At 42.5% G+C, this 27,778-nt stretch overlaps 1 protein-coding gene across 5 annotated transcripts; it reads left to right on the top strand.

Annotated features, from left to right (window-relative positions):
* The first annotated feature begins 842 nt into the window (after positions 1–842).
* On the top strand, positions 843–8,677 carry LOC120019597 (cell wall integrity and stress response component 4-like). 5 transcript variants are annotated; one of them, XM_038962924.1, is made up of 6 exons: positions 1,668–1,714; positions 2,883–4,214; positions 4,439–4,551; positions 7,186–7,331; positions 7,847–8,006; positions 8,174–8,677. In XM_038962924.1, exons 2-3 carry the CDS (start codon positions 3,315–3,317, stop codon positions 4,445–4,447), a joined length of 909 nt encoding a protein of 302 aa, XP_038818852.1. In that variant the 5' UTR covers positions 1,668–1,714; positions 2,883–3,314; the 3' UTR covers positions 4,448–4,551; positions 7,186–7,331; positions 7,847–8,006; positions 8,174–8,677. The 5 variants fall into 5 exon arrangements, 4 of the variants coding, with proteins under 4 accessions (XP_038818852.1, XP_038818849.1, XP_038818850.1 ...); XM_038962921.1 differs by having other exon boundaries at positions 2,883–4,311; positions 7,213–7,331; XM_038962922.1 differs by having other exon boundaries at positions 2,883–4,311; positions 8,206–8,677.
* Positions 8,678–27,778: the final 19,101 nt, after the last annotated feature.

Below are 27,778 nucleotides of genomic sequence, written 5' to 3'. Positions count from 1 at the left end.
ATAGCAAAAGGAGTACGGAAAAACACACTGGTTGACTTGACTAACATACAAGAGGAACTGGCACAAAGAGACAGGAAACACAGGGATAAATACACTGGGGAAAACAAGCGACATCTGGAGGGGGTGGAGACAATCACAAGGACAGGTGAAACTGATCAGGGTGTGACAAGATGGGCATACTGCAAAGTCATAGTTGGCTATATAGTAAAAATGCATTTAAAAAAAATGTTTGGTCTTCATTTAAGATTATGGTTAGGCTTTAGGGTTAGAAGTGTGGTTAGGGTTAAGGTTAGGGTTAAAATCCGATTTTATGACTTTGTGGCTATGCCAGCTGGTGACCACTATGCAGAGCTGCCTCCAGAACAAAAACGCTAACCTGCAACAACAAAAAAAGTATTCATATTGTCGAGTAGGCTAATGACCATTTGATCCACAACAATCCTATTGGACTCCATAAAAGTGAAACAAATTAATGTGGCTATTTTTTAAATATTTGTTCATTTGCCTTGTGGCTATTTGGTCATTATATTCCCAAATAGAGAAACAAATAGAAAATACAAACAAAAACTGTATGTTATCCTAAGGCAGCCAGTTATTTTAAGGGTTACTTTGCCTAGTCCTCGACTGCTTTATGAAAAGACCGACTTGAGCAGCCCTTCAACAGTGGTTGGTAAACTCTTTGAAACCAGACCGGACCTTACGCAGGCAAGTCCAATGCATTCCCGAGGACAACTTTTGATGGATATTTTACCACTAGGCTGCGCGTGTGCGCACGCTGTTCGCCACATTAATAATTAACCAACTTCAACTCGGCTTACGCACATATCTCTGATTCTGTGTCAAGTCGCCTCCCGCGCGCACGGTATAGTTCTGCAGGCTTCTTTTGTTGTCAGACACGGAAAACACTTTTACAACAACAATATATATATTTTTTAAGTCATTTTTGCATACTTCTGACTGTATTATGCGACTGTCCTATTCTGTACTTAGACTTGACAGCTGTTAATTTAGGGTTTAATGTTTTGGAATGGGAGGAAGGCTTTCCTCTGTCATTTAAGGTAAGTTGTTCTTTAGAGCTCGGCCACTAGTGTACGGAAGCAGTCGAAAAAGTTGAGGTGTTATATTTATCATGACTGTATGTCGTTTTTTTATTTAAAAAGATGTTCATGTATAGGCCTCATTTGAAATGCTCTCAAATAGGAATCATTTGCACAAGTCCATGTTCATTTGCAACAGAGCTAAATAAGTTTTGCTATTAGGAGGATTATGTATTATATTTATGTTTTGTGGCCGATAGGTTTAAATAAAGACTCTGAATGATGTGGTACTTGGCTCTTGGTGAGTTGAGCTCCTATAACAAAGGAAGAATTTGTACAATACTGCTGTTGCATGCTTCCATTTTGTTGAGAACTGCACAGAACCTGACATTGACAAACACCAAATAACCCTTGGACTTTGACCCCTTCATCGTTTGACCTCTCTGCAATATTGACTGTGCCATATGTAACTTGTATACAGTACACTTACTTAAAGATATAATCCTGAGTTGAAACAATAACAAAGCGGTGCCCCCGCTTTTTTTGGTAAAAAGCTGAGGGATGGGCCTGGAGAAATGTAACCACTCTCAAATTCATAGACATAGCTATGGATGCAAGGACTGACTGTAACGGTTTTCGTCGTCTGAAGAAGAGGAATCGGACCAAAGCGCAGCGTGGTAAGTGTTCATGCTTTTTATTGAAACTGAACACTATTAACAAAATAACAAAGAGAATAACCGAAACCGAAACAGTCCTGTCAGGTGCAAAACACTAAACAGAAAATAACTACCCACAAAAACCATATGGGAAAACGCTACCTAAGTATGGTTCCCAATCAGAGACAATGGTAGACAGCTGTCCCTGATTGAGAACCATACCCGGCCAAAACAAAGAAATACAAAAACATAGAATGCCCACCCAAATCACACCCTGACCAAACCAAAATAGAGACATAAAAAGCTCTCTACGGTCAGGGCGTGACACTGACCATCCATTATATAACAATTATAACCATGTTTTGAAGTTATACAGGGTTTGATTACATTTACATTGTTTACACACATTGGTGTAGAACAAGCTTATATTTTGGCTTCTGATGAACAGTTGAACTAAACTCATAAGGCATAATAAGTTGTGTTCTTCAAGAATCAATGGGTATATATCATTCATATTATCAAGTCCAAAAATGTATGTAGCGACAAAGGATTCTAGCTTTAAAGCCTGTAGGTATAATGCATTATGATGCTGTTATAATTTATTTCACCTTTAGTTTTTATAGGTAAGTCAATTAACAACAAATTCTTATTTACAATGCTGACCTTTCAAACACATCAATAAACAACACATCAATAAACAACAATTACAGCATGCATATATCTATAAACACATCAATTACACAATACATGAAAATCAAACCCAAAACAGGAAAAACAAAACACAATCATATGAAACAAACATGCTTAAGTAAAAAGGCTGTCTACCATCCGCCTGAATTGCCCTAGAGGCACCAAATCCACCCACTTTATGAACTTTTGAAGATCATTCCACATTGTAAGACTTGCTTTAAGCACATATGTCCCATTTGTACTGTCTTGTAATCATGACATAATGATCCTGACTTAATAACAGTCTATTTGAGTCATTGGAAATCTCCTACATAACATAGCCTTGTAATAAGACATTATAAAGCCTCATACATGCTTATAACACGTTATAATGCATTATACCTGCAGATTTTAAGTAAAGAGTTACCGCTTTTGCATGTGTATTGGCACTGGCAGTCGTAGATGTCTAGAGGTATGTGTAGAGACATGTCTAATGATTTTTCTATCTGCCTCTACTCAGACCCCAGAAGAGCACATAACTGGTATCTTGGGCAGGATTGGGAGCTGGTTCTCGCCCTGGAGAGGAAAAGGGAGCCTCACGAGTCCCAGTGACCATGCTTCTCTGTCCCCGACGGACGACCAAGGCCCCAGGCCAGAAGGAGAGGGGGCCCAGGAGGAGCCTGTGGGGGAAGAAGAGGAGCAGCAGGAGGAGGGACAGGATTCCCAGCCTTCCAAATGGCATCACTCCAGGGATTTTGAGGTGACGGATGCCAGAACTTCTACCCACAGGGACCGGCCCCTCTCTGCAGCCAGCAGCCACAGTGAGCTGGAAGGATAAGGAGAAGGACAAGGAGAAGGTCCTAGGGAGGAGGAGTGGTGGAGTTCCTCACAGAGAGAGGAGGAGAGGAGGAGGGGAGCAGCAGAGCGAGCGGGAATCCTGCCCCGGAGTGGAATGCCAGCCATCTGTGATTTGTGCATTCATCCGCCCCTGAAGAGGGAGCAGCCTGGGAGGACTCTGACCGGCGGGAACACTCCCAAGCTCACACACACCCAGGCCCAGCCTCAAGCCCAAGTCCAGGCAGGCAAGAGGCTGCATGTGTACCTGGAGGAGACAAGGGTGAGCCAGAGCGGAACGTACACCCACACAAAGCAGGAAGTGCTCCTTACTACCAACACCAGGGTGAAGAAAAGTATTTCCAGAGCTAAGTCATCCGAGAGTGCTGATTTATCAGCAAAGAACACCAGTACAGAGGAGAGGACCGAGCAGCGCAAAGTCAGGACCTGTCTCAAAGCTGCTATCGGCGTAAAATGTCATAGCAATTACAGTGCCCTGCTAGGAGTGTCACTGAAGTTGCACACAAAAACACTGAGGGCTATTGCTGACACAGCCAGTGATACAGACACAGTCACAGACAGAGACACAGACACGATGGGGCGTAAGAACTCAGCAAGGAGGCGGTCCAGGAAGAGCTCCTTCGAAGACGGAGGAGGAGCCAGTTCTCGGGAGAACACGCCCACCAAAACCCAGCCTGCACCCGAGATCTCATCTACATCCTCAGATAATAACACACCTACACCTGGAGACTCCACCCCCTCCTCCTCTAAAGACAAACATGCCTCAGTGATCTCAACTGCGACAGGTAAGCAGGGGTCAACCACCTCCAGTGGCGTTCCAACGGAAACACATCCAAGGAAGGGAGTAGAGGAAGCCCAGGAGGCCCTAGATGCACCTGTATATGCCATCTTAGCGGCTGAGGAAGGGGACATGGACGTACACATGCTCAACAACACTAGCCCGTGCCAGCTGGAGAGGCGCACGGAGAGTGCAGAGTCCAAACGGCGGAGCATGAAGGTATCACACAGTGAGGTTACGTTTTTTTGCGAAGAAAGTGATGGTGAACTCAGAGAAGGATACAGAAGTTAAGGATACGGCTAAGGAAAAGGGGAAGGTGAAGAACGATTGTGTGTGAAATAGAACAAATACAGTGTATTTACAGCTAGATACGTTGAATATCATGGTTTGCGTTCCCATGGAAAATATATTCCAACATGCTTCTTTGTTTTCATTGTTCACAGATCACCTGATCTGAAGAAAGTGGGCGAGTAACCCAAGACCACTAAGCCTATCGTGCGGATTGCAGAAAGGATCACCCTTTTTGAGGGAAAAGCGCCAAGGGTTGCCAGTCCCAGTAAGTCCAACTCCAGAAGCGTAGACGTTTCTCCTGCCAGAAAAGTCCCAGAGCGGCTAAGAACAGATGTAAACAGAGAGCTCGGGTTGCCAGATCAGCGGGCAACATTGGTGGAACGTGGCAACGCCAGGTCCAGCTCGACCCCCTCTCTGTCCGGGAGAAATGAAAGAGGGTCCGGGAGTGGGCGAAGAACTTTGCATAGGCTCACAAGATGGAAGATAACAAATCTGACTCACAAGTCCTCTGGTATGGCTGGAATGTTACAATATGCTACTGCTTCTCCCACTTGTGCTGTGTCAAAGACAACTAAGTAGGACATTCAGGGAAAACTGGCCAGCAGAGAGAAGACTCCTAATCGGACCTCCCCGAAGGCAGAGATAATATCAAAACCAGCAGAGCCAGATACCACCACAGTAGCCGCCGTACCAGTTCCTCAAGCATATCAGATAGACTCTAAAACAAAGGACAAAGAGACTACTAAAACAGTGGAGCTACCAAGGAGACCTATCAATATTGACCTAAATTCTTTAAGCCAGCTGACCCCTCAGGTGGCCTCAACCAATAAGGTCAGCCTCCAGCCCAAAGTCCATGGAAAACAAAACTCCAGGTCCAAGAGACAGAAAAGCAAAGAAGGGGAGGCAGCCAGTGTCAGAGCAGTGAGTGACATAAAACAGGAAGTGTCGAACACTGAGCAGGAAGTGGTCAACAGCAAACTGATGGAGGCAGGCACCACAAAGAAAATAGCCACTGCCGCTGAGCAGGAAGTTAAGACAGTCACATCGCCACAATCTAGTCAATATGTAGAAGTTAAATCAGATTTAAAAAAGAGTCAGTTAGAGAAAACAGCAATCAAGCAGTCAGTAAAAAGCCAGCGACCTCAAACAAGCAGACAGTGTCATTGTCAGTTGAAAAAGGCAATTCTAACGGAATCACCCACACCTCTAAACGCCAACAAAGACAATAAAATGTCTACTTCTGATCCTATCAGTGTAAGAAAAGAGCCCAATATTAAAACTGTAGACATTCTACCCTCACATAATGTAGTTCTAAGGGAAAGAAGGCTGAGTGGGGCATCTCTGGGGAGACCTCTACGGTTAAGACAAATCAAAATGTTTCCAAGGAAAATAGCAAAACGTATCTGCCCTCACATTTGCCTAAGAAATAACAGCCTCCTGCTCAAGACCCCACTCCTGTGGAGCGAGACCCACCTGTCCCACACATTCAAGTCGACAATAAACCAAAGCAGCCTGAAAAGAAAGCAGCAGAAATGTTAAAGCAGCCTAATAAAAAGACAGATACAAAGACAGATTTGCCTTTAGGCACTAGACATGACACCCCGGGACAGTCGCCAGCAATGTTAAGAGCAAAGAGGACCCCAAGCTTATTACAGAGCTAGACATATCCAAATCAGTGTTGAAACAGACAGACCCAGCTGTCCAACCCTCTATAACTCCTATTAAACCTCCAGCCTCACTACGGCCTCCCACACAGCCCGTCGGCCCGTCAGACGCCTTCTCAGTCAGATAAAACTGTCGGTAATGTAGTCACACACATTGAAAAGTCAGCAAAGGGAAAATACAATGATACATGTGCAGTTGAGCCCCCTAAGGAAGGGTTGTCTACGCATGTGCCTGAGCAGAAAACTACATCTAACCATCAGAACACAAAGTATTACAAAAGCAGCAAACCAAAGCCTCAAAGCAGCCACAGTCTGTAAAGTCATCTGAGGCTAAAACAGATAAACCTAGCAATGACACACCGACACAGGGAGTGAGTCCTACCCCAGAACCAACGCCCTCGAAGCCTAGTATTACAGTGCCAGTAGCAGGGAAGGACACCACTGTAAAATCAGAAACCAATGCCTCAAAACCATCGGGTTCTACCCAGAAGTTTTCGGAAACCAAAGACCCAGGACAGACAAGGGGTCAGGGGGAGAAAGAACCTCTGGTCCCAGTGAAGAGGCCTCTACTTGCACCAAACACGAAGAGCAGTGAGGGGCCAGGGCTGGATGTTGGGAAGGAGAGCTCCATTGTAAAGACTGAAACCCCAGAGGTGACAAAATCTGAGAATGTGAAGGAGAGGAAAGCTCTGCCAAGCCAATCACAAAGTGAGGACAGAGAAAAGACAGTGACATTGCCCTATGGAAAGCTGGCAGAGGGTAAAGGGGAGGCACCACAAATGGCACCCTATTCCTTATGTAGTGCACTACTTTTGACCGTGACTCATAGGGCTGTAGAGAATAGGGGGCCTTTTGGGACGTTGCCATTGTGTTGTCGAAGACATCTGCTTCAGAGAGTGAGAATTAATGTGTTTCCTTCTCTTGATGTTTTGAAGACAGTGTTGGTAGTGCTGTAGTGTAATGGAAATATGCTTCTTCAAACATAGATCAAACCAACAAGTTTTAAAACGAGGCAGAGACAGCATTTTTCTTTTTTCTCTTGATGCTTTGAAATGACACATGGTTGTCTTATGTTAGATGGTGTTGTTTGAGCATTTCCTTTTCTCATAATGTTTTCTTCAAGAAAATACAAATGCACACACTGCACATTGTCTGTATCACATTAGTTTATTGAGCTTGCGGTCTCCCAGCCTTCGTCAGAGTTTCTTAGAGATGTTTTTTATTTATTATTACAGAATGGCCTCCCTTTTCCTATGATTTAGATGGCGTTGTTTGAGAATGCCCAGTTTAGCGGCCAGACCTATGAAGTCTTCAGAGACGCGATCGATGCCACCCAGCTCCAACTGTCTCCTATGATTTATGTGAAGGTGATGAGAGGATGGTGAGACACAGAGCCTGAACTGGCTCATATTCCTTACTGGGAAAATGTTCTGTTTCAATCAAGGTCTGGAATAGGAAGAGCCTGTTTGCCAAAAAAAAAACACACAGCTTTTTGTGCTCTGTCTGGCATCTGAAGACAGCATGTTTAGATAACATGCAGTCCCGTACTTAGCAGAGAATATCTGTCATGCCTAAGTGAGTCATTAGATGGGTTCAAACACCATCCCATCCCATGACTCATGCCAGGAAAAAAAATGCATGAACATGATAACAATTATATTGGCTGTTTATCAGTCATATGAGTTCATTTTTAGGAATCAACCCTAACCCTAGGTTAAAGTTACTCACCTACATGCTAGAGGGACACGCACAAACAATAAACTAGTCCAAAGTCCAGAGAAAGTTAAATAAAAATCAACTGATACATGGATCATTTATTCATCATATTGTTCCAATTAGTCTATTTCCAAGATTCATATTTTATGTTTGTTTACCTGCGACTATTTGTCTTTGCAGCTGGGTGCTTTACGAGAGGCCTGGGTTCGAGAGGCGTTCAATTGCCCTAGAGGTGGGGCCTATTGAGCTGACCAATGTTTGGGCAGATACAGGGCCACCAGGTTCACACCCCAATGTCGATCCACCAATGGTCATCGGCTCCATCTGACTGGTGGTATGGGTGAGTTGCTATAACATTTGCTGCATAGAGAGACATAACATATCATAAACCTTATTAAGACATAATAAAGTCTAAAACATGCTTATAACGAGTTATAAAGCATTGTACCTGTCAGTTTTAAATAAAGTGTTATCGCAATGAAATCAGTCATAATTCTCCCTCCACAGTACAGTGCCTGGGTCTGTGTTCCCCTCTGTAGGACTACAGCATCCCCCATATTGACCTGTTCACTGAGCCAGAGGGCCACGGCAGGCTAGCACCATATCGTGACGACACAGTACAGATCGGCTCCTTCCGTATCCCACAGAACACAGCTTCCATCTGCCACGACTTCCGCCGAAGTCGGCTCCTCTCCTTGTTCGGGCGGCTTTCGCCGGTCCACGTCACCGGCTTTCTAGCCATCACCGCTCCATTTTTCTTGTATCCATTTGTTTTGTCTTGTTCCCTGCACACCTGGTTTTCAATCAATCCAATCCCCAATCAATCCATATGTATTTATTCTTCTGTTCCCCATCATGTCTTTGTGTAAGATTGTTTGTGTTACGTGTATTTTGGAATTGTGGATATTGTTACGCGCATTACTTTTTCTCTATGTTCCGTGTCTGGGCACATTTTATGTTACTTTGTGCTGTCATTTTGGACCGGAATAAAAAGTGCGCCTGTTCACTACACTCTGCTATCCTGCACCTGACTTCGCCTCCAATACACACTCCTAACACCATCAAAGTCCACTCTGGGGTGTAAGTGTGCATATGATTGTTTTATTTACATGTTGCCGCAAAATGTCTATGGTACCTCTTCAGTCCACTCTAGGGTGTAAAGTGCATCTATGCTTCTCCTAAATGCTACATCTTTAAATGTAAATGGTACCGCTTTGATCCACTGTTGGTGGTCAGTGTCTGTGGTACTACTCCTAAACGGTACCTCCAAATGTCTATGGTACCTCTTTAGTTTGTTTAGTGTGCTGCTTGGCTGGAGTTGTAAACCTCCTCAGTTTGACAAATTAAAACAACATCCTTAGATACATCTATTGAGATTGCCATCTTCTAATAAAATTGGTAGAGAGTGGTGAGATTAGGATTCAATTTCAAACACAATCTGCAATGCAATACAATTATGAGTATTGTCGATAATTAAATTGCTCTTTCAAAGTTGGAGATAATGGCACGTCAGAGCCGTGAGCAACAAGGCAATCCCAATTGTCTATGTTGATTATTTCATGGCTTCTGGCTACTATTGAACCAGGGTTGTGTTCATTAGGCACCAAAGGGAAGAAAATAGATTGAACCAGGGAGGGACTATCTGGACATGCCCTATAAGAAATGCAAAGTTGTGTTTTTCCACTGCAAAACGGTGCATGCCGTATGAACACGACTCTGGGTTCAAATATGAATATAACATCCGGCCTATGCATTCGGCTGAGAGTTTCCATTTAGGGGGGTGGAGACTTTTCTAGTCTTGTTCGTATCTCCCCCAGAACCTAATGGAGAATCTGGGAAAGATTTCAAAGGTTTGCTGTTCCACGTAGGAGGCACGTTTCAGGATATTGTGTGACCCGGCTCCTAGCAGACGTAGACCGCAATAGACCATTTCCCCCTACGTCGTCCAACTGCTACTAACGGCTGGTTTACTTTGGCCTGTGTTGTCTTAGCAACTCATCCTGTGGTGCCTTGTCTGACTCATACATGGAATGTCTGGGTAGGACATGAACAGTATTTCTTTCCTTAGCGTCACTCAGGGTTAGTTGGCATCGCACAGTATGGGGGGGGAAAATAAGATGAAAAACCATTGGACAGAGAATAGAGTTTAGCTGTAAATATATCACTGATGTTTAATGTGGTACACAGGTATTAGAAGAACCAGGATTGGCATCAATAACATAGCATTTCAGATTAGTAAATTCAGGCAATAAATCCATGATTTCAAAATTGCCCATTATTTAAATCTAATCTTAGTTCACTTGCAGACCGATTCAAAGTTAAAACAACTTGGACATTTGCATAAAATATTCATTGATGTAAGCGCGCAGATCTCAAGTCTGGATTGGCCGGCTGCTTGTCTCTCGTGGTCAGATGGATGTAACATAGAGTAATATTGTAGCATCTGTCAACAGACTGTGGGATGTGCTGACTAACAAGGAACTTTGTTCCCGGAGCGCCAATTTTTTAGGGGGTCACTGTTAATTTGGACAAATCACGATTTCGCAAGTGTTCGCATCTTTAACATTTTTGGAAGGGTACATTTGTCCCATGCATTGGCTGAGTTTCCATTTAGGGGAGTGGAGACTTTTCTAGTCTTGTTAGTATCTTCACCAAAACCTAATGGAGAATCTGACTCAATTACGCAAGACTTTAGTTCTGGGTTTCTGAGATAAGATCACTGCTGAATTTGCTGAATTGGAATGGGAGGTACCCCAGTGCTGGTTAGAAGAACAGATAAATTATCCATTATTGTGTACATAATGGTGAGTGATTCCTGTCTCTCTCCAGCACAGGTGGTTAGTGTTCAGTGACCCAGGGTTCCAGGGCCTCCTGGCAGTGTTGGAGAAGGGAGAGTACCCCTGTCCCGAGGCCTGGGGGTTCACCACACCCCTCATTGGATCCCTCAGACCTCTCAAAATGGTGGGCGCCGCAGCATCTCACAATAACTGTATTACTGTGCATGAAATACATGGATTAAACTTAATTTCCATCAAATACATGGAAGAAGGAAGGACAATGAGCAACAGTCACAGCTTGTTTTCCAATACAATGTACATTTATGTTTTAATCTTTCTCCTAATCCTTTTTTAAAACTTTTTGTTCCATTGTTGTTTGTTCTCAATGTTTAATTCCCTTTTGAAATCGCAGGTACAAACATTGAGCAAATCTGTCCCAAGGCAGAGGAACAGTACATGCAAAGGATGAATCAAACTGTACAAATGTCAATGTATTAATTAAATCAGCTTCTCGTTTAGCCACATTAGCTATAAGCGAATTAATAATTACTGTACGGTTAATGTGCAAATACTCATTACTACTAGTGAGTGAATCTGTTTGCTAACAAAAGCATGGTTGGTAGTGAATAGTGACTGGTGAGCAATTGTCAGTTGTTCTAATGACATGTTACGTTGTGCTTATATGTCCAATACCACTCGACATGAAGGTTATTAAGTTAACTGTCATACCAAATGACTCATTATTCTCAGACAGAATGCTCTCATTGAAATGAATTGAGGCATTTCCAGTCTCTGTCGCAGTGCATTATCTCAGTATCTCTCCTTCTATCCCTATCTGTCTCCAGCAGCGTCACAATTCATTATGCTCTGTGTGGAAATTGCATCATATTTTGCTGCTGACTTACACATTGACACTGTGTGCTTTAAGTTAGTGGAATATAGTGTGGTTGTGAATGATTCTCTCTGTGTGTTGCAAGGTGGCTTTAAGGTGGAGAATTCTAACAAAGTCAAGGTACATGAGTTTTTTAGGGTTAGGGCAGTCTTGGTTCACTTCAGACTGGTTCAAATAGTATTTGTTTTCTTTAAAACACTTTGGCTTGCTCCTGATTGAGATTGCCTGGCACAATGGAGCTAATAGAATAGTCCCAAAAGGGCACACCAGGCAGGCTCAGTCAAATGTTTAAAGTATTTGAAGGAAAATATATGCTATTTGAACCTAGGTCTGGTTGACATACAGTGCATTCGGAAAGTATTCAGACCTCTTCCCTTTTTCCACATTTTGTTGCGTTACAGCCTTATTCTAAAATGGATTAACAAAAAAAATGATCTCATCCATCTACACACAATACCTCATAATGACAACACGAAAACATGTTTTAAAAAACAGAAATACCTTATTTACATAAGTATTGAGACCTTTAGCTATGAGACTCGAAATTGAGCTCAGGTGCGTCTTGTTTCCATTGATCATCCGTGAGATGATTCTACAACTTGATTGGAGTCCACCTGTGGTAAAATTAAATTGATTGGACATGATTTTGAAAGTCACACACCTGTCTATATAAAGTCCCACAGTTGACAGTGCATGTCAGAGCAAAAACCAAGCCATGAGGTCGAAGGAATTGTCCGTAGAGCTTCGAGACAGGATTGTGTCAAGGCACAGATCTGGGGAAGGGTACCAAAACATGTCTGCTGCATTGAAGGTTCTCAAGAACACAGTGGCTTCCATCATTATTACATGGAAGACGTTTGGAACCACCAAGACTCTTCCTAGAGCTGGCCGCCTTGCCAAACAGAGCAATCAGGGGAGAAGGGCCCTGGTCAGGGAAGTGACCAAGAACTCGATGGTCACTCTGACATAGCTCTAGAGTTCCTCTGTGGAGATGGGAGGGACAACCATCCAGAGGGACAACCATCTCTGCAGCACTCGACCAATCAGGCCTTTATGGTAGAGTGGCCAGACGGAAGTCACTCCTCATCAAAAAGCACATGACAGCCCGCTTGGAGTTTGCCAAAAGGCACCTAAAGGACTCTCATACCATGAGAAACAAGATTCTCTGGTCTGATGAAACCAAGATTGAACTCTTTGGCCTGAATGCCAAGCGTCACGTCTGGAGGAAACCTGGCATCATTCCTACAGTGAAGCATTGTGGTGGCAGCATCATGCTGTGGGAATGTTTTTCATTGGCAGTGACCGGGAGACTACTCAGGATCGAGGGAAAGATGAATGGAGCAAGAGAGAGATCCTTGATGAAAACCTGCTCCAGAGCGCTCCATATTTCAGACTGGGGCGAAGGTTCACCTTCCAACAGGACAACAACCATAAGCACAAATCCAAGACAACGCAGTAGTGGCTTCGGAACAAGTCTCTCAATGTCCTGTGGTGGCCCAGCCAGAGCCTGGACTTGAACCCGATCGAACATCTTTGGAGAGACCTGAAAATAGCTGTACAGCAACACTCCCCATCCAACCTGACAGAGCTTGAGATGATCTGCAGAGAAGAATGGGAGAAACTCCCCAAATACAGGTGTGCCAAGCTTGTAGTGTCATACCCAAGAAGACTGGAGGCTGTAATCACTGGAAAAGGTGCTTCAACAAAGTACTGAGTAAAGGGTCTGAATGCTTATGTAAATATGATATTTCAGTTTTTTAATGACAAGAATTTACTGCGTATTGTGTGTAGATTGATCAGGGAAAAAACGATTTAATCAATTTTAGAATAAGGCTGTAAAGTAAAAAAATGTGGTGAAAGTCAAGGGGTCTGAGTACTTTCCAAATGCATAGTAATTATTGACAACCTTGTAAAGATGAGCAAAAATGACTATATAAAATAAATAATACTATTTTGAGCTATGGTAAGCTACAATAAATGGGGAAATTGTATTTTATACTTCCAAGATGGCATTGCAATGGGATGTGTGTATCTTTCTTTGTCTTATCCTGTGTCTCATCCCGTGTAAATAGCCAGTCTTCTTCACATATATCTTAATCTTACTTTCTATCCACGAACTAAATATACTTTCCTGCAACCTGCCTCACCCAATGTGGTACTGATCTGCTATTGTTATTCCTTATAACTGGAACTTCCATCAGAAGCTAGCCAGCTAACTAGCTACTAGTCTTTGTTAGCCACGGCTAGCGGTCTTCGCCTTTTTTCCTGTCATCAGCCAGCCTTAGCTCGGACAACACCTGCCAGTCTGCACAGCGCGATATCAACAAGAGCATATTGGAATGCTTCTCTCTACCATATCACCGGATTCCTGCCACTCTGGATCATTACAGTGGCTACTGTTAACTAACGCCCCTGTCCCGAAGCAAGCACCAGCTAGCCTTGAGCTAGCCTTGAGCTAGGCCCATATACCAGCTAATTCTAGGGATAAAATACGTCCTTTGCCAATTGGCCTGGACCCTTTTTTGTCGGCACGGAGCCCCGCCGATCCATCACGACTGGACTGCCGACGTGATCACCCGATGTGGTCTCAACTCTGTTATTCTGTTACGATGTCGCCGAAGAACCATCTACTAGTCCTGGCCTGCTAGCTTTTCTGAATGCTGTGTCCCCTGCTTGCCTAGGGTAGTAGTGACTACAGAACAGCACCCTGACTCACCTATTGCTGCTCTTTTAACCCTATGATCACTCGACTACACAGCTGATGCCCCCTGGACTGTTTCAATAACACGGTACCTCATTTTGTTTACCTGTCGGTCCCAGCCTCGAACTCAGGTCCTGTATATACCTAACTGACCCGCTCTGCCCATTCATCGCCATTTACCCATTGTTGTCTTAGCTCTCCTGATCAACACCTGTGATTGCTTTATGCCTCTCTCTAATATCAATATCCCTTGTCTACTGCTGTCTTGGCTAGTTCTTCCTGTTTTATTTCACTGTAGAGCCCTCAGTCCCGCTCAAAATGCCTTAGATAGCTCATTTGTCCCACCCCACACACATGCAGAGGCCTCACCTGGCTTAACTGGTGCCTCCAGAGACGAAACCTCTCATCGTCACTCAACGCCTAGGTTTACCTCCACTGTACTCACATCCTACCATACCCTTGTCTGTACATTATGCCTTGAATCTATTCTGCCACACCCAGAAATCTGGTCCTTTTATTCTCTGTCCCCAACATACTAGACGACCAGTTCTTTTAGCCTTTAGCAGTACCCTTATCCTACTCCTCCTCTGTTCCTCTGGTGATGTAGAGGTTAACCCAGGCCCTGTAACCCCCAGTTCCCTCCATATTCCCTGTAACCGTAAAAGCCTTGGTTTCATGCATGTTAACATCAGAAGCCTCCCTAAGTTTGTTATATTCACTGCTTTAGCACACTCCGCCAACCCTGATGTCCTAGCCGTGTCTTAATCCTGGCTTAGGAAGGACACCAAAAATTCAGACATTTCCATACCAAACTACAACATTTTCCGCCAAGATAGAACTGCCAAAGGGGGTGAAGTTGCAATCTACTGTAGAGATAGCCTGCAGAGTTCTGTCATGCTATCCAGGTCTGTGCCCAAACAGTTTGAGCTTCTATTTTTAAAAATCCACCTTTCCAGAAATAAGTCTCTCACTGTTGCCACTTGTTATATACCCCCCTCAGCCCCCAGCTTTGCCCTGGACACCATATGTGAATTAATTGCCCCCCACTTATCTTCAGAGTTTGTACTGTTAGGTGACCTAAACTGGGATATGCTTAACACCCCGGTCGTCCTACCTACCAGGTACAACCCTAAATCCGTAAACACGGGCACCCTCATAGATATCATCCTGACCATCCTGCCCTCTAAATACACCTCTTCTGTCTTCAACCAGGATCTCAGCGATCACTTCCTCAATGCCTGCATCCGTAATGGGTCTGAGGTCAAACGACCACCCCTCATTACTGTCAAACGCTCCCTAAAGCACTTCAGTGAGCAGGCCATTCTAATCGAGCTGGCCCGGGTATCCTGGAAGGATATTGACCTCATTCCGTCAGTAGAGGATGCCTGGTTATTCTTTCAAAGTGCTTTCCTTGCCATCTTAAATAAGCATTCCCCATTCAAAAAATTTAGAACTAAGACTGTGGAAACACTGTCACCACTGATATATCTACGATAATCGAGAATATCAATAAGCATTTTTCTACGGCTGGCCATGCTTTCCACCTGGCTACCCCCAACCCGGTCAACAGCTCTGCACCCCACACAGCAACTTGCCCAAGCCTCTCCATTTCTCCTTCACCCAAATCAAGATAGCTAATGTTGTGAAAGAGCTGCAAAATCTGTATCTCTACAAATCAGCTGGGCTAGACAATCTGGACCCTCTCTTTCTAAAATGATCCGCCGCAATTGTTGTCAACCTCTCTGTCGTATCGTCTGAGATCCCTAAAGATTGGAAAGCTGCCGTGGTCATCCCCCTCTACAAAGGGGGAGACACTCTAGACCCATACTGTTACAGACCTATATCTATCCTACCCTGCCATTCTAAAGTCTTCGAAAGCCAAGTTAACCTGTTTGGGCTGCAGGGGCAGTATTGAGTAGCCGGATAAAAGGTGCCCATTTCAAACGGCCTCGTACTCAATTCTTGCTCGTACAATATGCATATTATTATTACTATTGGATAGAAAACACTCTCTAGTTTCTAAAATCGTTTGAATTATATCTGTGAGTAAAACAGAACTCATTTTGCAGCAAACTTCCTGACAGGAAGTGGAAAATCTGAAATCGATGCTCTGTTCTAGGGCCTGCCTATAAATGTCCTTGATATATATCAGTATACATGCACTTCATACGTCTTCCACTAGATGTCGACAGGCAGTGAGAGAAGAAATGAAGTGTATAACTTGATCTGGGGTCGAATAAAAGCTCTTTGCATGACGTGTCACCAGTTTCCTGTTTTCTGGAGAGCGTGTGAAGGGACCTGGATTTGCCTTCTGATAAGCTGTTGTTATAGACGACTAATATCTCCGGCTTTGATTTTATTTGATACATGTGACAATATCATCGTAAAGTATGTTTTTTCAATATAGTTTTATTCGATTATTGAAATTTTTTCGGGACGTTAGGCGTGTTGCTTTGTCTGCGTATGTTCAGGAAGGAGAGCTTCGCGCCACTTTGCTAGCTTTCCGTACTAATTGACTGGAGAAGAGGACATTCTAAATCCAAACAACGATTGTTCTGGACAAAGGACCCCTTGTACAACATTCTGATGGAAGATCAGCAAAAGTAGGACCCATTTTATGATGTTATTTCATATATCTGTCGTACATGTGAACTAGTAGTTTGCGGCCAGGTTTTGGGCACGCTCTCGCCATAACGTAAACTGCATATCGTAATGAAGTTATTTTTAGAATTCTAACACGGCGATTGCATTAAGAACTAGTGTATCTTTCATTTCCTATACAACATGTATTTTTTAGTTATGTTTATGAATAGTTATTTGGTCAGAATATGTGTGTCAGAAAAAGTGTCAGAAAAATATCCGGACGTTGTGGGAAAAAGATGCTACGTTAGCACAATGTATAACCACTGATTTCAGCTCTAAATATGCACATTTTCGAACAAAACATAAGTGTATGTATAACCTGATGTTATAGGACTGTCATCTGATGAAGCTTATCAAGGTTAGTCAAAAATTATATATCTTTTGCTGGTTTATTCGCTATCGCTAACGTGCCTATTGCTATCGCTAACGTGCCTTGATGAATGAATGCGGTAGTGTGGTAGGCTATTGTAGTAAGCTAATATAATGCTATATTGTGTTTTCGCTGTAAAACACTTAAAAAATTGGAAATATTGGCTGGATTCACAAGATGTTTGTCTTTAATTTGCTGTACACCATCGATTTTTCAGAAATGTTTTATGATGAGTATTTAGGTATTTGACGTTGGTGTCTGTAATTACTCTGGCTGCTTCGGTCCTATTTGTGACGGTAGCTGTGATGGTAGCTGCAATGTAAAACTGATTTATACCTCAAATATGCACATTTTTCGAACAAAACATAGATTTATTGTATAACATGTTATAAGACTGTCATCTGATGAAGTTGTTTCTTGGTTAGTTTGGTTGGTTCTTGGTTAGTTAGGTTGGCTTTGTGCATGCTACCTGTGCTGTGAAAAATGTCTGTCCTTTTTTGTATTTGGTGGTGAGCTAACAAAAATATATGTGGTGTTTTCGCTGTAAAACATTTTAAAAATCGGACATGTTGGCTGGATTCACAAGATGTTTATCTTTCATATGCTGTATTGGACTTGTTAATGTGTGAAAGTTAAATATTTCAAAAAAATATATTTTGAATTTCGCGCCCTGCACTTGAAGTGGCTGTTGTCATATTGTGCCCGGCTTCGGGCTTGCAGCCCAAAGAAGTTAACAAACAGATCACAGACCATTTGCAATCTGGTTTCCGAGCTGGTCATGGGTGCACCTCAGCCACGCTCAAGGTCCTAAACGATATCATAGCCACCATCGATAAAAGACAATACTGTGCAGCCGTCTTCATCGACCTGGCCAAGACTTTCGACTCTGTCAATCACCACATTCTTATCGGCAGACTCAACAGCCTTGGTTTCTAAAATAACTGCCTCGCCTGGTTCACCAACTACTTCTCAGATAGAGTTCAGTGTGTCAAATCGGAGGGCCTGTTGTCCGCACCTCTGGCAGTCTCTATGGGGGTGCCACAGGGATCAATTCTCGGGCAGACTCTTTTCTCTGTATACATCAATGATGTCGTTCTTGCTGCTGGTGATTCTCTGATGCACCTCTACGTAGATGACACCATTCTGTATACTTCTGGCCCTTCTCTGGACACTGTGTTAATAAACCTCCAGACGAGTTTCAATGCCATACACCACTCCTTCCGTGGCTTCCAACTGCTCTTAAATGCAAGTAAAACTAAATGCATGCTCTTCAACTGATCACTGCCCACACCTGCCCGCCCATCTAGCATCACTACTCTGGACGGTTCTGACTTAGAATATGTGGACAACAGCAAATGCCTAGGTGTCTGGTTAGACTGTAAACTCTCCTTCCAGACTCACATTAAGCATCTCCAATCCAAAATTAAATCTAGAATTGGCTTCCTATTTCACAACAAAGCATCCTTCACTCATGCTGCCAAACATACCCTCATAAAACTGACTATCCTACCAATCCTTGACTTTGTCGATGTAATTTACAAAATAGCCTCCAACACTTTACTCAGAAATTTGGATGTAGTCTATCACAGTGCCATCCGTTTTGTCACCAAAGCCCATATAATACCCATCACTGCGACCTGTATGCTCTCTTTGGCTGGCCCTCGCTTCATACTCATCGCCAATCCCACTGGCTCCAGGTCATCTATAAGTCTTTGCTAGGTAAAGCTCGCCTTATCTCAGCTCACTGGTCACCATAGCAGCACCCACCAGTAGCACGCGCTCCAGCGCGTGCTACCTCACTCTACCTCATTCCCATATTGTTCTTTTTTTGTTGTTGCTCATTTGCACCCCAGTATCTCTACTTGCACATTCATCTTCTGCACATCTATCACTCCAGTGTTTAATTTTTGAATTGTAATTATTTCGTCACTATGGCCTATTTATTGCCTTATCTCCCTAATCTTACTACATTTGCACACACTGTATATAGACTTTCTATTGTGTTATTGACTGTACGTTTGTTTATTCCATGTGTAACTCTGTGTTGTTGTTTGTGTCGCACTGCTTTGCTTTATCTTGGCCAGGTCACAGTTGTAAATGAGAACTTATTCTCAACTGGCCTACCTGGTTAAATAAAGGTAAAATAAATATAAAATCAAATAAAGAATAATACAATTGCTCAGAGAATGAGATGTATATTTTCTTTTCAAAAAGGAAGGGGTACAAATTATTTACACCCTTGTTGATGTGCGCTTGGGGTTATTGTCTTTCTGGAAGATCCACATGCGGAAAGTTTCAGCCTCCTGGTAGAGGCAACCAGGTTTTGGACAAAAATGTCTTGGTACTGGATAAAGTTCATGATCCTGTACCTGTCCTGTAGGTGTGATGTACCGATCCGGTGCAGGTGTTGTTACGCGTGGTCTGCCACTGCGAGGATGATCAGCTATCCGTCCTGTCTCCCTGTAGCGCTGTCTTAGGCGTTTCACAGTACGGACATTGCAATTTATTTCGCTGGCCACATCTGCAGTCCTCATGTCTCCTTGCAGCATGCCTAAGGCACGTTCACGCAGATGAGCAGGGACCCTGGGCATCTTTCTTTTTGTGTTTTTCAGAGTCAGTAGAAAGGCCTCTTTAGTGTCCTAAGTTTTCATAACCGTGACCTTAACTGTCTACTATCTGTAAGCTATTAGTGTCTTAACAACCGTTCCACAGGTGCATGTTCATTAATTGTTAATGGTTCATTGAACAAGCATGGGAAACCGTCTTTAAACCCTTTACAATGGCGATATGTGAAGTTAATTCGTAACAATACAAATATCTTTGAATGACAGGGTCCCGAAAAAGGGACATTTCTTTTTTTGCTGAGTTTATGTCTCTTGGAAAACATTGATACAACCATTACATTATTAACCACTAACATGTAAGCTGACATTGACTAAAACCAACTAGGCTAGAGCTAACTAGCGCTTTGCCAAGCTAAATTTGGTTAGCATCAAAGTAGCAAAATTTCAACTCTATTTTTGTACAAATATTAACACGAAGACATTTTATCGTGACATCACATATTTACATATATTACCTTAAATAAACTGAGCCTTTGTTCATCGAAAATAAACACATTGGATTTAAAACGTTGTAAAATAAAAGAACAGAAAGTTTGGGCATCTTAATTCCTGTAACGGCTTTCTTCTGTGGACGAAGGAGAGGACCAAAGCCCAGCGTGGTTAGTGTTCATCATGTTTAATAAAGACAATAAACATGAACACTACAAAATACAAAACAACAAATGTGAAAAACCGAAACAGTTCTGTCTGGTGCAGACACACGAAGACAGAAGACACCACCCACAAAACCCAACACAAAACAGGCTACCTAAATATGGTTCCCAATCAGAGACAATGACTAACACCTGCCTCTGATTGAGAACCATATCAGGCCAAACACAGAAATAGAAAAACATAGAAAAACAAACACAGACTGCCCACCCCAACTCACGCCCTGACCATAATAAATAAAGACAAAAACAAAGGAAATAAAGGTCAGAACGTGACAATTCCTTCTTACATGTAAACCATTAGCAACCTAGCCTAGCTCCATTTCTTACAATGGAGAAAATACCAACCAGTTTTTCACTCGGTTAAAACTCCCTTCAAACATCAAACTCATTTACTATGCAATTTGCCATGTTACCTCAATATTTTGAGTCATATTGCACATTACATACCTGAATTAATAGGGTAAAATAATGAGACGGAGAAACAATAGCTTTCAGAACTAGTCATTCTCCATAATGAAGAAGAAGAGTCAAAGATCTCACTAACGCACTCCATTGACGTCACAGCTCCCATAGCAGCAGTACTTATAGACGTACATTAAATGCAAATACCTGGGAGGCAAAATAAACTAAATAAAACATAAAAAATATGACCATACATATATGTGTGTGTCACATGGCATAGGCTTGAGTACCACCTTGGCATCTCTGATCTGCTTGTCTCAGTAAATTATTGCCAGAATATTGGTAGCCATGATTAGCTATTTGTATCTAGTCTCCTAATAATTGCATAACGGTGCAAGTTAGACACGTTATCTTTGTTTGCATGTTGTTGTTTGTATTTTTACCTTTAACTAGGCAAGTCAGTTAAAACTTCTTCAGGCTAGGGTGTATTTTTCTCAATTTCCGCCTGACTGACATGTCCAAAGTAAACTGCCTGTTGCTCAGGCCCTGAAGCCAGGATATGCATATAATTGGTACCATTGAAAGAAAACACTCTGAAGTTTGTAGAAATGTTAAAATAATGTAGGATACTATAACACAATAGATATGGTAAGAGAAAATCCAAAGGAAAACCAACCGGAATTGTTTTATTTTGAGAGCCCATGCTCTTCCAACGTAGAGGGAAATAATTAAATCTAGCTCCCAGTATGCAATTCCTATGGCTTCCACTGGGTGTCAGTAGTCTTTGTTCAAGGTTTCAGGCTTGTTTCTTCCAAAATGAGTAAGAAATATGAGTTTTACTACAGACTTGGAAATTCGTGTATGCCCGCGCGATGAAGAGGACGCGCACCTGCTAATATCGCTTTCCTATTGAACATACATCTTTCCGTATGAAATATTATAGTTTAATCACATTTTAGTGTATCTGAGGATTAAATAGAAATGTATTTTCACTTGTTGAAACAAAGTTTAGGGGTACATTTTCGGATTCCTATCTTGGCATGTTGAATGAGTGGATTACTCAAAATCAATGGCGCCAACTAAACAGACTTTTTGGGATATAAAGAAGGATTTTATCTAACAAAATGACACTACATGTTATAACTGGGACCCTTTGGATGACAAATCAGAGGAAGATTTTCAAAAAGTAAGTGAATATTTCATCGCTATTTGTGAATTTATGATACCTGTGCAGGTGAAAAAATATTTTGATATGGGGCGCCGTCCTCAAACAATCACATGGCATGCTCTCGCTGTAAAGCCTACTGTAAATCGGACTTTGCAGTTAGCACATTAACAAGAATTTAAGCTTTTAACTGATATAAGACACTTGTATGTACCTAAATGTTTAATTTCCATAATTTATATGATTATTTATTTGAATTGGCGCCTTTCAGTTTCACCGGAAGTTGTCCCGCTAGCAGGACGCCTAGCCTTAAGAAGTTTTAAGAACAAATTCTCATTTACAATGACGACCTACCCCGTCCAAACCCTAACCCGGGTGACACTGAGCCAATTGTGCACTGCCCTATGGGACTCCCAATCACAGCCGGTTGTGATACAGCCTGGAAACAAATCAGGGTCTGTAGTGACGCCTCTATCACTGAGATGCAGTGCCTTAGACCGCTGTGCCACTCGGGAGCCCCAAGCATGTCTTTTTTGTTGGTTCTGTCAATGTTGAGTGATCACAAATGCCTCAGCAGACATAAAAGTTTACTTTGCCTGCTTGCAAATCTGTGCTAAAAGTGGGGATGTTTCATAGTATTTCTGATTATCTTAACTCCATCACCAATTAATTTGATTTTACAGAAAACCACAGAACCACCACTGCAATATAGGCCTACACAAAAGGTGCTAACTACCAGGATTCTTCTGATGTCCCCATAGGATAACCCTTTTTGGTTCCAGGTAGAACCCCTTCTGTGTCTAGGTAGAAACCTTTTGGGCTCCATTCCACAGAGGATTCTACATGGAACCAAAAAGTTATCCTTTGGTGACAGCCAAAGAATCCTGTTGGAACCCCTTTCTCAAAGAGTGTACTCAACAAGTTTAGCCTGTTAAGTTTACACTATTTCATTCTGTACTCAAACATCTGCCTGGTATTCAAGAATACACGCAACATAGTACCACCATTTTGAACAGGAGAAGAGGATGTGGTTACTTGTGGAGAGAGAACAGTGAGGGTGGTGGGTTGAGCAGCTGCAGTGAAGCTGATTGGTTGCTCTGGCTCATCACATGTTGACTAAAAGAAAGAGATTTAGAAATGAGTTTGACATTGCCATAGTTCAACAGCTGAAAAGCCGTCATTAACATACTCCCAGAGATAGCAATACATTCAGTATTCACTGAATGAAGAAGCCTACCCATCAATGAATCAATGAAATAAATTATACTATAGCACATTAAATTGCAGTATTGTAGACTATAGACTACTCATGTATCTACCTTGTACAATACTGTAATCATTGAATAAAGTAGCATACCCAACCACATTTACAATTTAATTGATCAATTAGATTAAAAAAATTGTAGCACATAGTTACATTATTGTAGAATAGGCTACTACTGTATTCACACTATATTAGGATACGGTTGTGATTTTGTCAGGCATGACTTTAGGTCTTCAATCGAAGTTTCATGTTGTACCTCATTTCCCTTCAGTGAAAAGTAGATTCTATAGCACCACGTGTGTACCACGTTTAGGTAAGACCCAGATGCAGACTGTGTCGAAGTAACAAAAGTTTATTACAACAACAGGGGCAGGCAAACGATAGGTCAAGGCAGGCAGGGGTCAATAATCCAGAGAGAGTGTAAAGAGTCCAGAACGGCAGGCAGTCTTAGGGCAGGCAGGGGTCAATAATCCAGAACGGTTGTGTAAGGTACAAAATGGCAGGCAGTCTCAGGGTCAGGGCAGGCAGAACCGTCAAAACCAGGAAGGACTAGAAAACAGGAGCACGAAACAGGCAGGAGCAGGGGAACAAACGCTGGTAGGTTTTACAAACAAAACGAACTGGCAACAGACAAACAGAGAACACAGGTATAAATACACAAGGGATAATGGGGTAGATGGGCGACACCTGGAGGGGGGTGGAGACAATCACAGACAGGTGAAACAGATCAGGGTGTGACAGTGTGTATATTTTCATTTACAATTTAATTTATCCATTAAATAAATAATACTAGCACATCAAATTACGTTATTGTACACTAGCCTACTCCGCTAAAGACACAGTAAATAATGTTGCCTATGGGCTTTTTTTTTATCAACAAAATAGTATTATTTTCAAGTAAACCAAATTTGCCTTAACACAGTAGGCTTAAATATTTTCGAACGATATCACAACTTAAATATAGCCTATTTACTCTTCAATTGGATCAAGTACATCTTGGTAATTATTTTCATTGTCTCTAAGGAAACTATCTGGGCAGACACTCAACATTTCTGCCGCTTGTAAAAAATAAATATGAATGTCTGTGTCGCCCCTGAGCTATCATTGTCACAGGGATGTGGGCCGGATAGACACAGGAAATTAGGCATATGGAAGGCCAAGAGTTTCAAATTGTCTTGATTTGAACGCTTGTTATGGGCATTTTACACGCGTTCATTACACCTGTTCAGTGTGCATTTACAGGTGATTAGAACGTTTGAATATTGCACTTTCAGACGCATGAAATTGTGCCACTGCACACGTTCTGAAGGCCTGTGTAGTAACGGGTACATTTCATGCGTCTGAAAGTACCACATTGTAGCCCCTCCCACCTCAATTTCTGTGAGTTTGACTTTTGGCCTGTTGCGATGAATCGCTCACAGGTAGGAAGATGTTTCTAAATATGGATCAAATTGTTACAATTTGTCAATTACATTTATAGAATGTAAACGCTACAGCAAGGCGTTGGTAAGAAAAATGGGGAGAAGAAATTAAAACGACTTTTTCCACATAGCATTACAGCTACAAAGCTGACGCTGGCTAGCTATTTTCATTGAAATCGCATGGCTAGTTAGCTATCTAGCAATAGTCTTCTGTCTAGCCTGTAACTAATGGTTGTTATGTTGTGGAAGAGAGCAATAGTTCTTTGTACTTGTCATTTGGTTGAGACTAACATTAGTTTAGAAAATAATTGTTCACTCTGTGTATATTTTTTGTGTAATTGGTTGGCTTTGCTAGTTAGCAAGCTGAGATGTATTTGCTCAAGTTGACTAACTTAGCTAATGTTTTAGGAGAAGAGGCTAGCTCCCTGCAAAATCTAGACAATACAGAATTGGGAGTAAGATCTGGTTGTTGCAGTGCCCAGACAAGGTGAGAGCAAACTGCTATAGAGATATAAAGGTCAGATCTCTATCTTGAGTAGCTATATTTCAAGGTTGAACCAATGCAATAGGTATTTTATTTGCTTGCTAAATGAGCTGCTTTTCCTGAAAATGTCTATATGATAAAGTTGTTAGTTCTCGGAAATGTCAAGTACTCAAGCATCTGCAGACCAGCGAGGAGGAGGAGGAAAGCCTACAGAACAAGAATTACTAGCTAGTTATATCAGACAGACATTTTCAGGAAAAGCAGCTCATTTAGCAAGCCAATAAAATGTCTATCTTATAAAGCTACACTCTTAGAAAAAAAAGGTGCTACCTAAAAGTTAAAAAGTTATAGTACAACAGGTTGTTATTGTTCTTCCTTGCTCATCCAAAGCAGGCTTTTCTCCTCCTCTTTAGATGCTTGACTACACGACCATCATGTTGTGGGCTGTAAAAACACAAGTGTAAACTTCCCTGCTGTTTTGGTCCTGCAGATATCACGTTATAGCTATTGAAGCACACCCGTGCACATGCACAGATGCTCTGTGAATACGCTGGGAGTGCGCCGTCTGGCATAGCGAGCATCTGCAACATCTGCTGTGCTGCTCGTGGCAACGTGAGATCACTGAGTGTCGGTTTAAAGAGGTCCAAATTCATAAGTGAGCCTAGAGATTGACACGCAATATCTTACAGCATGTGCAGCCCTCTAGCCTTGCAGCTAGTACAAATGTACCTGTGCTAGCTAATTGTTTCTCACTGTATGCCTGATAAATATTCATCTTGCCTGTAGAGCTACAGTATGTCGAAGGCGTTCATTCATGTATAGTATAACGTTCCTTCTCTCCAGCTCAGGGTGTAGTTCAGTAGGGTTGAGTTCAGTAGGAGTTTTAAAAAGGAAACAAAAACAAGCATTTCTCATTGAACAAGTTCAGGTAGTCCCTACACGTTCCCAAATGAACATGATTGTAGTTGTAGAGCTGACTGTAGGCTGGCTGCCACTCCCCGGCTCGACACGACAGGGAGACAAACTGCGTCAGAGTTCAGTTCAGTCCATGCCTCTATGGAAGGCCAAGAGTTTCAAATCGTCTTACCCGGAACGCGTGATTGAACACCTGTGATTCTTTCACACTTGTAATTATAATAGTGTCAAATGTCATTTTTTGTACACGTGATTCTTGCACCTGTCCAGTGTGTTAACAGGCGATTTGAACACTTGTTATGGTCATTTTTACACGCATTCATTACACCTGTTCAGTGTGCATTTACAGGTGATTAGAATGCTTGTTATGGTCATTTTCTAGACATCAGGACTGAGATTACTCACCATGGACTAGCAGAATCGTATTTCTTTTTTCACGACTCTGACGAGCCCAAGGCGGAGGATATACGGCTCCCTCGGGAACAGGCCCCAAGCCCCGTGATCTTTGTGAAGAGGAGGCGGAGATAGAGAGGCCCGGAGAGCGGGCTGCCTTCTGAGAATTCGAAGGCGATAGAATAAACCCCCACTTCCCTCAATTCTGCTAGCAAATGTGCAATCTTTGGACAATAAAATCGACGAGTTACAGGGAAGATTAATGCACCAACATTAAAAACTAACATCGTATGCTTCACAGAGTCGTGGCTGAACAACGACAATATCACCATAGAGCTGGCTGGTTATACGATGTACCGGCAGGATAGAACAGCGGCGTGTGGTAAGACAAGGGGCGGCGGACTACGTATTTTTGTAAATAACAGCTGGTGCACTATATCTAAGGAAGTCTCGAGCTATTACTCGCCTGAGGTTGAATATATCATGATAAGCTATAGACCACACTACCTACCGAGAGAGTTCTCATCCGTAATCTTCGTAGCTCTTTACATACCACCTCAGTCAGAGTTCGGCACGAAGATAGCATTGAATGAGCTATATTCCACCATAAGCAAACAAGAAAACGCTCACCCAGAGGCGGCACTCCTAGTAGCCGGGGACTTAAATGCAGGGAAACTTAAATCAGTTTTACCAAATTTCTATCAGCATGTTAAATGTGCAACCAGAGGGAAAAGAACTCTGGACCACCTATACTCCACACACAGAGACGCATACAAAGCTCTCCTTCGCCCTCCATTTGGCAAATCTGACCATAATTCCATCCTCCTGATTCCTATATACAAGCAAAAAATTTAAGCAGGAAGCACCAGTGACTAAATCAATAAAAAAGTGGTTAGATGAAGCAGATGCTAAGATACAGGACTGTTTTGCTAGCACAGACTGGAATATGCTCCGGGATTCCTCCAATGGCATTGAGGAGTACACCACATATGTCATAGGCTTCATCAATAAGTGCATTGATGACGTCGTCCCCACAGTGACTGTACGTACATACCCCAAACAGAAGCCATAGATTACAGGCAGCATCCGCACTGAGATAAAGGCTAGAGCTGCCTCTTTCATGGAGCGGGACTCTAACCCAGAAGCTTATAGCAAATCCCGCTTTACCCTCCGACGAACCATCAAACAGGCAAAGCATCAATACAGGACTAAGATCAAGTAGTACTACACTGGCTCTGATGCTCGTCGGATGTGGCAGGGCTTGACAACCCTTACAGACTACAAAGGGAAGCACAGCCGAGAGCTGCCCAGAGACACAAGCCTATCAGACGAGCTAAACTACTATGCTCGCTTCAAGGCAAAAAACACTGAAACATGCATGAGAGCACCAGCTGTACCGGAAGACTGT

Source organism: Salvelinus namaycush, chromosome 24, assembly GCF_016432855.1.
Source record: "Salvelinus namaycush isolate Seneca chromosome 24, SaNama_1.0, whole genome shotgun sequence".
Taxonomy (NCBI): Eukaryota; Metazoa; Chordata; class Actinopteri; order Salmoniformes; family Salmonidae; genus Salvelinus; species Salvelinus namaycush.
Note: the sequence above shows the minus strand (reverse complement) of the source record. Positions and strands in the feature narration are given on the sequence as shown.